The following is a 12,015-nucleotide window of genomic DNA, read 5'->3' on the forward strand; positions in this document are numbered from 1 at the left end:
GCCTTGGACGGCTCGCACAGCCCGGGGAACGGTAGGTTGGCGTGGGATGGCTCGGGTGGCGGGAGACAGTTCACACTGCGGGGGACGGCGTGGGTTGGCGTGGGACTGCGGGGCGCGTCGTGGGACGGTTCGCACTGCCTGGGGGCGCTCGGCGTGGGATGGCAGGGGTGGAAGTCGAGAAAGACGAGGTGCTGCGAGCTGTTGCCCTCCTAGCGCTGCAGCGCCCACCTCAACCCTCTACTCCAGCAGGGCCTCGGGGACTTCCGACGGCTGGTTTGACGGCTGGTTTGGCTGGTTCCAGGACGGGAAGAGGGTTTCCTCCAGCAAACCTGCTCCCCCTTCCCCGCGCAGAAGCCGCAGGCGCAGGCGTAGCACCTGCAGTCTCTGTCACTCACCCCTGCCAGCAGCCAGACGTTTATTTCCAGCGCTTGGGAAGCAGAGGCAGGGGCGTCTCTGAGTTCAGGGTCAGCCTGAACACGTAGTGAGTTCCAGGACGGTTAAGGGCTACACAGTGAAGCCCTGTCTCACCCTCAGTTCGCCTCACTCTCCGACCATTAAAACGATAAATGAAACCGAGGCGAGAGAGCTTGAAGGAACCAGCCTCATGATACTTGGCCTGGTAGCTTTCGGATCTCCTTTAAAAGACTGCCTTTCAAGTACCATTTCTAAAAGTTTGCAGAGAGCCCGTTTTTTTTTTTTTTTGGTTTTTCGAGACAGGGTTTCTCTGTGGCTTTGGAGCCTGTCCTGGAACTAGCTCTTGTAGACCAGGCTGGTCTCGAACTCACAGAGATCCGCCTGCCTCTGCCTCCCAAGTGCTGGGATTAAAGGCGTGCGCCACCATCGCCCGGCGAGAGCCCGTTTTATATGTTGAGTAGTATGTAATTCCAGTTAGATAACCTCACATAATACGGACTGCCATTAGTATAAGCGACCATCCACCATGACTCATTTTGTTTCGGCACGATCACTCCTCACTCCAATTCTCCTGATACCACTTCTTCCCGATATCAATTCTCCGTTGTATCACATAGCAAATTTAGCTTGAGGATTCTGCAACCCCAGTTCTTGAAGCCGTCAGCATCAGCAAGCATTAAAAGTTACTTCTGTGGCAACCTGTGTACTCGGTACTGTAAAATTTGTCCTCAAAATACGCTGCAACTATATCGATTTTAATATGTCTACAGATTAGTTATCAAAAAAGTACCTAAAAGGTCAGACAGGAAACAGCTTTAGTTCATTTTAAATGAAGCATCCTAAACGTTGTCGTATATTTCTGCATACAATTTTAGTTTTAGTTTCTGTGAAAAAAGGTTTTAGTTTTTGTGGGAAAGTGTTACGAGCTGGGGGACTTCAGCTCCAGTTTCTTTTCGAGTAATATCTATGAGGACTCTGTGCCCTTCTCCCCAGAGAGCAATGAGTGACCAGGGCTACATAGAGAAACTGCCTCGAAAACCAAATCAATCAAACAAAAAAACAACAAAAATAAACCAAAACAAACAACAAAACAAAACTTAGAGAATGAAGTGACCATATCTCTGTGCACTAACCCCTGTGCTATGGCAGTGGGATGTGTTCATGATCAATCGCCTGGTTCTTGTTTTGACAGGAAGAGGTAGTAGACATTCATGGTAGTGTGAAAATCAGATAACTAGGTGTGTGCGTGTGTGCGTGTGTGTGCGCGTGTGTGTGTGCGCGCGCGCACGCGCGTATGCATGAATATATGTGCACATCCGGTGTAAGAGGTGCCAGGTACACAAGTAGCTCAGACCAGGGAGTGATTCAGTTTGATAGATAAAAACCACATTAAAAAGATATATTTAAAACATGTCTCTGCTTCCATTTTTTTTTTAAATTTCTTTTGTTAACCGATGCGCCAACTTTGTTTTTCCCCCTGGGGATAGTTATTAGATGCCTTATTTTTTTTACAATGATTGGATGTTTGAAACAGAAGAGATGAGAGGCAGAGGTTGTAAGACAACGAAGGGCCAGGTCAGATTTCCTCTGCAGGGAGCATGGCACTTGCTTTGGCAAAGGCAAATATGGAAATGATTAAGACGAGCGCTTATCAGACTTACTGGAAATCCATTGTAAAAGTTAATCTGATGTTGCCGCTTACCTTGAGTCTAGATGGACACATGAGTTGGACACAGTACAGCTGAAAGGGGCGGCAAATATCCACAATCCTAGCACTCGGTGGGGAGATAGGAGGCGCTCGAGTTCAGGTCTGCCTGGGTTATCTAGCAAGATCCTGATGAGGGTGGGTGAGGGGAGAGAGAAACACACAGGCGGAAGCAGAGTCTGCTGTTGCCAGCACAAGAGAGGAACACGAGAATTATCTGTCCAATAAGGTGAATTAACCAGTGACCCCTCGCCCCACTGTCTACTTTACCGTAAACCCCGTAAACTTGGCCTTTTCTACTTTAGACGTTAGACAGTTCTGGGCTCACGGCTGGCCTATGACTCCTTGCTGGTGGGACCAGAAACCAACAGCTTCTGGAAGTTTCTTAAGGATATGTTTAATATTCAAAGGAAAATGTTCAGTTGTGAGCTGTAAGAAGAATCAGCTTATTTATTTATTTATTTATTTATTTATTTATTTATTTATTTTTATAGATAGATAGAAGCTAGGAACCTAGAAGTTTAGGCCTGGGTAGGCAGCAGCTGGCCCAATTCACTGTGGCACCTTCCTGGATTGAGGGAGGGGTAGTTTATCGTTTCCAGAGAACCATCTTCCCGTCTGTCTCCCCGCAGTGGTGGAAAAGTGTAAAGTTTGATCGATTCTCCAGAATGGGTGTCCTGTTTGCTGTTTTTGTGAAGATGGATCTTCTCTCACCTGGCACCTCCCGATCTCCGAACTCTCTCGTGATCTGGCTCGGGGTTATCCTAAGCTCGTTGGTTAGTTTCCTAGCCTCTTAGATGCCAGAGATTGCTTTTTAAAAGATGGACAAGTAACAACTTTGTGGAGGACAATACCCTAGCATAATCACAGCCTGCTAATCAATATGCTTATTTCTCATCCTTCTTACTCTTCAATGGCGAAACATTCGTCTTGAAAGGCAGTTTCCAAACATACATCACTCTGTGGTCACCAGGGTGTGTAATAGATCACTACGCTTCTTTCTCATGTCTCAACGAAACCTGTGCTCTGACTAGATCTCCCTTCCTACTTTTTCCAACCTCTGGCGACACCACTCTCCATGCTTCTCAATTTGGAAGTGTTGTTATACCCCAGGGAGTGTAATGTCGCGCAGGGTCATTTACTTTGGTACAAGTCGTGCGGTTTCCTTGTTTCTCCAAGACTGAATGGTCTAATATTGTGTCTATATGCCGCCTTCCTGTGTTCACTGACATACGCTTTCACGTGTCTGTGGTCTCGAACAGTGCTGCAGAGAAACAGATGTCAGTTCCTTGTCTACACCAGAAAGTTTTTAAAGTGTTTTCATACGGGTAGCCGAAGTGTATGTAGTAATCCCCATGCCCACCAATAGTGTCCGATTCCCTAACATCCTAACCACTTACTGAGGAGCGAATCTACAGGCTCTATCTCAGCAAGTCTCTCCTACTGAGCTACACCCCCAGTTCAAAATTAGGTCCCCCCACCTCTTCTTCATTTTCTCCTCTATTTTGTCTAGGCTTCTCTCAGCCTCCTGGTTCACTCAACCCCTCTGCCTTAGTTTCCTGAAAACCCAGGAGTGAGCCTCGGCGCCACAGCCTTTGGATGCTCTCCATTCTGAAAGTTGTGACACCTTGTGATTTTATTTGGGTTATTTTTCTTGAGTTGCTTGAGCTCCTTATATATTTTTGATATTAACTTATTAGGTGTATCGGTTATAAGTAATTATTTTCTCCTACTTTATAGTTGTCTCTCTCTTTTCCCTTGGCAATGCAGAAGTTTTTGGTTTGGTGTAAACCCAGCTGTCAACTTTTCCTCTCCTAACTTGTAGTTTTGGGATTATGACCGATAAATTATTGACCGGATCAATGGCATGTGGGTTTCCCCTTGTTTTCTTCTAGTACTTTTAGAGGTTCGGGTCTTATGTTTAAGTCTTTTTTTTATTTATTATGAATAATTTATTTACTTATTATGTATACAATATTCTGTCTGTATGCCTGAAGGCCAGAAGAGGGCACCAGATCTCATTTCAGATGGTTGTGAGCCACCATGTGGTTGCTGGGAATTGAACTCAGGACCTTTGGAAGAGAAGGCAATGCTCTTAACCACTGAGCCATCTCTCCAGCCCCCTATGTTTAAGTCTTTAGTAAGTTTTAGTTGATTTTTATACGTAGTGTGAGAGATCAATCCATCCTTCAGTTTTCTTAGCCCCACATATTGAAGGGGGTCCTTTCAACGTTGCGTGTTCTATATCTCTGTGCTGAAAGTCAATTGACCATAAATCATGTAAGTTGATTTGTGGTCTTTTTATCCCATTCCATTGGTCTTTTGTGTCTGTTTTTATGTCAGTGTCATGAAACTTTGATTATACAGCTTTGTAATATAGTTTGAAACAAGAGACCATTGCCCACAGAGTGTCCCCCCCCCCCCTCTCTCTCCTCCCCAGTATATGTGTGTGTCACTAAAGATAGCTTCGGCTATATGTTAGCTTTCCTTGTATATGTGTGTTCCATATGAATTCTATGCTTTTTCTATTTCTTTGAAAAATTCCATTGTTATTTTGATAGTGGCCAGTTTGAATGTGAGTATTGCTTTGGGCAGTATGAATATATTAACTATAATAATTCTTCTAACCCTTGAATACAGGATCATCTTCAATTTCTTTACTGTTTTATAGCTTTCCGTTTATATATGTTTTTTGCTTAAATTTGCTTCTAACTATTTTTCTGCTATTATAAATAGGATTGTGAGTTTAATATTTAAAGGACAGGTTGCTGTTGGTATATAAAATTACTATTGACTTTTGCGTGTTGATTTCATATGCCACAGTATTACTGATTCTTTATCCATTTACAGAAGCACGGCTTGAATAATTGTATACACATTTTTTTTTGTATACACAATTTCAATTTCTTTTTAAGATAAGACCTTATGTTTAGGAACATCTTACCTTCAAAATTCCTTGAAATGAACATTATCAGGTATTTGCTTACAAACAAGAAATCTACTGTTTACTACATACAGCATGCGTACAAGCCAGACTTCACTGGGAGAGTGATTACTAAGAAAGGGCTCTGTTCACGGTGCTTGCTTAGCTCTTCCTCTACACCAGCTGCTCTCACCTCTTGACTACTGGCTCCGCTGATTTCTAATATCTTCCCACTTTCCTCTCACACCTCTGTTTGAGGCACGAGGCATTTTTCTGAATATTATAATGTTCTTAGTTCACGCTTCTCATACTCTTAGGTACTTTGGCAACGTTTTCCGTTTCTACAGGAGGTCTCTTCATACTATTTCCCGCACATGAACACTTGTTGAGTTATCATTTGCCCTCTCCTCTAGCAACTTCAGTTTTCCTGAGTGTTGGGCGACTGAGCTTTCATAGCAGATGGGCCATCACGTGCCGTGGCGCACAGGGAGTGGGGCTGAGAGCCAGACCTTACTCCTTCACGCCTGTAGCCTCAGAGCCCTGCACATTCAATGATCTCACTGCCAAGCTTCCATATGGGACAGCAGAAGCCTTCACTAACGTAACCTGTATCCATGGCGTGAACGAACACAGGCTCATAGCCATCATGTTTTATTATCACATTGCAAGATGTGTATAGCTGCTGGGCATTTAGAAAGAAAGTTCATCCTGGTGCGTGTTGTGAGTTGAGTTGGGTTCCTCAGTAAAGAGACTGCATGTAGCACTGAAAATAAAAACCCAGAGGCAGATATTGGGGTTCAATCTGAAGATAAGAAAAGCAAAGCAACTAAGCCGCTAAGTTAGTTCTTACTTCTATGAAATCTTCAGATGGAAAGAGGGCAAATCTCTGTCTCATTCCGTCTTATATTCCTCTCCAGTGCTGGGATTAAAGGCGTGCACCACCACTGCCAGCCTCTATAGCTAACTAGTGTGGCTGCTGGGATTGAAGGTGTGTGCCACCACTGCCTGGCCTGTATGGCAAACTAGTGTGGCTGTTCTGTGTTCTGGTCTTCAGGAAAGTTTTATTAAAATACAAATGAAATGCCACTACATTTCTGCCTTTGTCTTAAATAAAAAGAAGGCTATAACTAATATAGGAAAAATGATATACAATAAGTACAATAAGTATATACAATATATACAGGCAGTAAATACATCAACAATGTCTAGTCCATTTGAGTTTGACCTGTACCTTATTTACATTCTATCATAACTTGCTCTCTGCGACAGGTAAGCTACAACTAGAGAGGCTCCGCACGGAGTTTCCCAGTGGCAAAGGGTTACCTTGAATATCCCTCATTGACCACACTTATCAGTCCAGCGAGAAGACTAAGACTTTCTATATTGCTGGGAAGCTACAGAGGGAAGAGTTATGTTGATGACCACTTCCTATGTGCTGAATAATCCTCTCTGAAGAACTCTGAACTCACTGGGTGCTGGCAGCACACACTGTTAATCCCAGCACTCAGGAGGCAGAGGCAGGCAGATCTTTCTGCAACCTGGTCTGCAGCGGGAGTTCCAGGACCTCTGGTAGCATCACCATCTTCATTCTTCCCGTGGTTTGGATCTTGAATGTCCTTCATAGCCCATTCATTAAAGATTCAGCCTCCAGCTGTGCTCCCTGGGGAGGTGGTAGCCCCTAGGAGTCCGGACCTGTGGGGAGTTTTTACTGCACTGGGAGAGCTCCCTTGAAGGAAACTGTGACCTTTGTCTCCCTATTCTCATTCCTAGCCTCTGCGAGGCAGGCAGGCAGGCACACACACAGGGAGTTTTTAATGTAAGACTGTAGGCACGAGACACCTTCTGAGCTTATGGCAGAAGACGACAGAACTTAAAAACCCCTCTCTTCATATATTCCAAAATTCTCAAGGTCGAGTGATTAGAGAGCCTTCCAGAAGAGATGCTCAAAGTCTTTATCAATTCCTGTGCACTCGTGTTCAGAGAAGACACAGGGAAGACTGCTAAGGACGAGAAGGAAGGCATGAGAGCCCAACTTGGACATTTTGCAAACTGTATGCTGTACTTTCTGGCTTTTCCTTATTTGAAAGCCACTGACCTTGTTGGGAGCTGTGAACCCCCCAGATTCTGAATTTCTTGTAATCCCCTGATCTGAGTGCCTACAGCTGCTCTGAGCATGAGACCCTCAGGAGTTCCTGATGGCAGGGGAGTGGTTTCTGGTGCATTTGGCTGGGGCGTGGCTATCAGTTAAGGATCCCTACATAAGATGCCCCTGGACACAATAAAGGGGACATTCTTGGGGGAATTCAAGGATGACCTGTGTCTCTGTGTGTCTTTGTGTGTTTCAGTCTCCAGCCCCTTGCCTGGCTCACCAACTGTATGGTAGCGCATAGAGCGCAGACGGGCATGGTGCGCTACAGACCTTTATTGTTAGATGATAATAATAATATCTTAAAATGAATATGAAGGCATGCACAAATGTAGGAAAGGAAATCATGGTAATTAATACTCTTTTTTTTAAAATATTTATTTATTTGTTATGTATACAATAGTCTATCTGTGTGTATGCCTGCAGACCAGAAGAGGGCACCAGACCTTAGTACAGATGGTTGTGAGCCACCATGTGGTTGCTGGGAATTGAACTCAGGACCTTTGGAAGAGCAGGCAATGCTCTTAACCACTGAGCCATCTCTCCAGCCCGGTAATTAATACTCTTATCAGAAGATGATGAACAAGATAACTGTAGCGTTATCCATCTTCAAATAACAAGTCACAAACAGAAACTTCATTAAAGTGACACGTTATCCATCTTCAAATAACAAGTCACAAACAGAAACTTCATTAAAGTGACACGGAAAGCTGAAGCAAGGACAGCTGTAAAAGACATAAATCAGATGTAATGATCACTGAGTATCAGAAAAATAATAATTTAAAATCAATTTTATCTCTGAGCACGAAATGCAAGTATTTCCCACGTAACACAGTTGTGACACTTGCTATTTTGGCTGTAGTTCTCATCCTCTCACTAGAGGGCGGTGTTGCTTCTAAAACCAGAGCTCACTGTTCTTCTCTAGGACCTTCAAGAAAAGGTAAAAGTCAGGTCTTCCCAGCCTTGCCCACGGTAAATGTCAAACGTGAATCTCCCCGAGAGCTCCAATCAGTTCTGAATGTTTGGAGCCTCAGGCGAGCTAGATAAAAAAGTGAAGAAATGCGCCATAGGAGCTGGCTAGCAGAGCTAATGTCAGTGTCCGCCCTAACCAGCCCCAAGGCTCATTTCTCCAGTTAAAGAACTGCCCTAGGTGACCCCCAAGAACCAGCGCAGGCTTAAAAATGCTAGAGTTCTGACAAATTTCTGGGGCTACACGACTGAAGAATTTCTTGGTGCTCTTGGCAGAGTCAAGGAAAAACAGTCTTGAATTATGAAATAATTAGTAATTGAAAGACTTTTAATGCTCTCTGGTTTCATACAAACCTCAGTGCTCCAAATCTTTTAAATAAAAATGCAGTCTTCTATTTCTCTAGGGATCACAAGCTATTGTCTGCATTTGCTCGTAGTGTGGTTAATTCAGTTGAATCCCTGCTCCACGCAATGATCTCTCCTCTTGGTGGAAAGGGCAAAATGGATTTATTCAGAATTAGATACAGAGATGAGGTTAACCCCTTATCAGATAGGAACGTTTTAGGGTAGAGACTGAACCTGCCAATGACCTTGTAGTTGTGCGGCTCCATCCCGTCGGTGTTTCGCGTTAGGTGTCGTCCCCAGGGTTTTGGTTGGTCTGTTTCCTCTTACCCTGCCTCTTTCATCCAGCTCGTTGTCATATTTACTCAGATTGCAGAGTGAACATAGAAACCGCTCGTAGAACCTCCAGGCTCATGTGAAACCCCAGGGTTCTAGCAAACCCTAGTTTATCTCCGCATGGGCTTGGCATAAGGATTTGCAGGGAGAGCTTGCATTTCACCCCTGGCGGTGCCAAGTGTCACCCCCACGCCACACGCTATGACAGTCTCAGATTTGCCACTTTGCAGAGTGTTTCCTCCTGCATCTCCCTGGGATCCCCCTCCTCCCACCTCCCCTCCCCATATTGGGTGCACCTTCAGGCTGCTTGAGCGTTTCTAAACTTCCTAAAATGTACTCCGAGTGCCTGCGGGAGTGCACACTGGCGCGCGCACCCTCGCCCCGTACCCGAGCCGGGGCCGGGCGGGCTCGGAGCTCCAGCTCACATTCCATTCTTCGCGTTCGGGCACACCCCTCCGCGGTGTGGATTGGTCGGGCCGAACCCCCCCCCGGCGAGCCTCGGCTCCTGAGAGGCTCAGACGCCTGCCAATCCCCGCGGGCTGTCAAAACAAGTCTTTCCCTCCCTGTCACAGGCGAGCGGAGTGGAGGCCACCGCCGCACTTCCTGGGGCCGCCGCGCCGCGGTCGGCGGGCAGGTGGCGGGTGGCCCGTCCGCAGTCACCGCTCCGGCCGCACGCGTCCCGGCTCGGGAGGCTCCTGGCCCGGCGCCCGGCGCCTTTTGTCTGCGCCGAGCGGGCGTTTGCATCACGTCTCCGGTACCTCCCGCTGCTTTTCAGCCTGCTTCTCCCTCCCGCTCGCATCTTCTCCCCGCCCCCCGCCGCCGGCCCGCGCCGGCCCGCTGACCTCCTGGACCACAGCCCGAGGACGCCTCTGCCCCAGCGATGTCTCCTCTCCACAAAGTTGCGGCGATCTCTGCAGCCGCCGTCGGGCGCTAAGACCAAGTCCGGCGGGGCTTTCTCCTGGTGCCTAAGCGCACTCCTGCCGGGGGCTGGACACCGGTGTCGGTCGTGCTGTCTCGCTGGGAGCTTCCGAAACGTGCTTGGCTATGGCCGAGGGCGCGGCTGGCAGGGAGGGTCCGGTGCCTCTCGACGCTGCCGGAGGCGAAGACGACCCCCGAGCCGCCGCCGACGCCGCCTCCGGGGACGCTGCACCCGCGGCCTCGGGTGACCGGACGAGGGACCGTCGCAGCGGGGTCGCACTGCCAGGCGCCGCAGGGCCCCCCGGGGACACCGAGGCCGGCCTCCTGGAGGCTGCGCGAGCGACCCCCAGGCGCAGCAGCATCATCAAGGTAAGCCGAGCCGCAGCGGCCCAGAGCGTGGATGTGGGCGTCGGAGAGGTAGGGGACCCCCGGCAGGATGTTCATTGCCCCAGACAGGCATTGCAGGCAGGGCATTGTTTTCTCCCACCTCCTTCATTGCTAAACCTTCCTGCCTAGTCCGGAGGTTCCCAGACTCTGCTCTTGGCCTTGAGAAGCAGAAGTGATTTCCCGTCTGACAGCCAGGGAAAAGTTCCCCTCTGCGCTCTGCGCTTCTGCGGTTTGATGGATGCTTTCCCTCATTTTCTGGGCAAGCTTCACTAACCGGTGGATGGGGAGGAGGAAGGGAGGATTTGGGATAAATGCAGACCTGCGGGCTGGCTGTGCGTTCTCCAGCCCAGGGCAAGCTTTCCCCGATCAGCAAAGGCGAAGCATAGCGTACTTTCAAGAGTGTGGGGGAAATCTCCCCCCCCAGATACAAACGGTGCCAAAATCCTGAAATGCTTGAACTTTGTAGATAGGCAGGCAGAGTTTGCAGCCTAGAGAGGATGAAGGAAGAGCTCAGTCAGAGTTTTCGCGCTGCAGAAAACACACATCCGGGAAAAACGTTCCCAGACTCCCCTAGCACCCCCAGAGGATTTGTCTTTATCCATCTGCCAAGGAACTGTAAACCTTTCTTCGCCCCTATTTGTTTATTTCTGTCTCCCACGCCGAACTTGTTTCCCCTGTTTGAAAGTTCATCTTTCGGGTGCATGACTTTGGAGTAATTTTTTTTTTTCAGGTAAGCCCCTTGGCACTGGCTCTAGGATAGGGCCGTTTGGCGTAGGTCCATGTGATTACTGCGTACATTCGAGATTAAAGTTGATCTTGGTAGAGCGTATGTGGATACACATGTATCCATGTGTGGATACACACACTAGGCGACAGAAAGAAGGACTTGGAAGGAAGGACGGTGGAAGGATTACTGTTCAGCTTACTGACTTACTGGGTAGGCTCCTGCCTTCAGAAAGCCTGCTCAGGCTTAAACGGAGCAGCCTTTGGTCGTGCGTGTCTTCTTTCCTGAGCTACCAACCCCAGCGTTTTTGCCCTCATTTATGTAGCTCCAAGCACTATCTACGCTTTCCCCCCAAACACGGACCCTCAGAAATTCAAAAGCTACAGGGAGATTCCTATGTGAAAAGTGCACAGGAATTTCAAATAATCTGTTTATTCTGTGGCTCTCTCATAATATGAAGAGAGCATTATAGTCTGGATGTGAATTTGGATAAAAGAGAAATGGCCCTCTTAATACTCCAAGTCAGAAATCACACTGTCTCGAAACATAGTACTGTACATATTTAGTATCGTACGTAATTAGGAGACAGGTAATTTGCTGTACAAGATGCAGAGGACCTGTGGGGTAGTTTAAAACATATGACAGTAAACGCAGTGGGTCTTTATAATATTGTGAGACATACAAGCCATGCGGCATAAGGACTGCAAATTCTTGCAGCCAGTTTTACGACTCTGAAATTGCTGTGCCGCTAGGTGTGTGCTTCTACATGTTGGAGATCCTGGGGATGTGGTCACGCAGGCTTGAGACTCAGCAGTCAAGGGCTTGACACGGGAGGGTCTTCATTTCCAATGTAGCCTCCTGAACACAGCCATACCTTGCCTCAAAAGAAACAAGCCCGGCCCCTGGACTACATGCTCCGGTGCGGTTTATATTCTTGTAAGGGTTGGCCCTGAGTGATGGTGCCTCCTTTGTTTGGAAGTTTGTTTGGTGACCAAAAGGAAGACAACAGAACTTTACGTTTTTCTCCATTTAATGGTAAATTAAATAAACGCTTAATAAATGGTGTTTAAAGATACTACAAAATTAGATGAACTATTTTAAAGTATATTTATTCGAAAAATATACCTATAATTAAAACAATTAAACCTCGC

At 47.1% G+C, this 12,015-nt stretch overlaps 1 protein-coding gene across 1 annotated transcript in view; it reads left to right on the top strand.

Annotated features, from left to right (window-relative positions):
• Positions 1-9,405: 9,405 nt before the first annotated feature.
• Positions 9,406-12,015, top strand: part of Plcl1 (phospholipase C like 1 (inactive)) — a 275,177-nt gene continuing 272,567 nt past the window's right edge. Inside the window, exon 1 of the mRNA XM_041668423.1 lies at positions 9,406-10,122. Coding sequence (XP_041524357.1) covers positions 9,880-10,122 — 243 coding nt within the window. The 5' untranslated portion in view covers positions 9,406-9,879. The remainder of the gene's footprint in view (positions 10,123-12,015) is intronic.

Source organism: Microtus oregoni, unplaced genomic scaffold (genome assembly GCF_018167655.1).
Source record: "Microtus oregoni isolate MIOR12 unplaced genomic scaffold, Mior012 000018F_ref0000195, whole genome shotgun sequence".
Lineage (NCBI taxonomy): Eukaryota > Metazoa > Chordata > Mammalia > Rodentia > Cricetidae > Microtus > Microtus oregoni.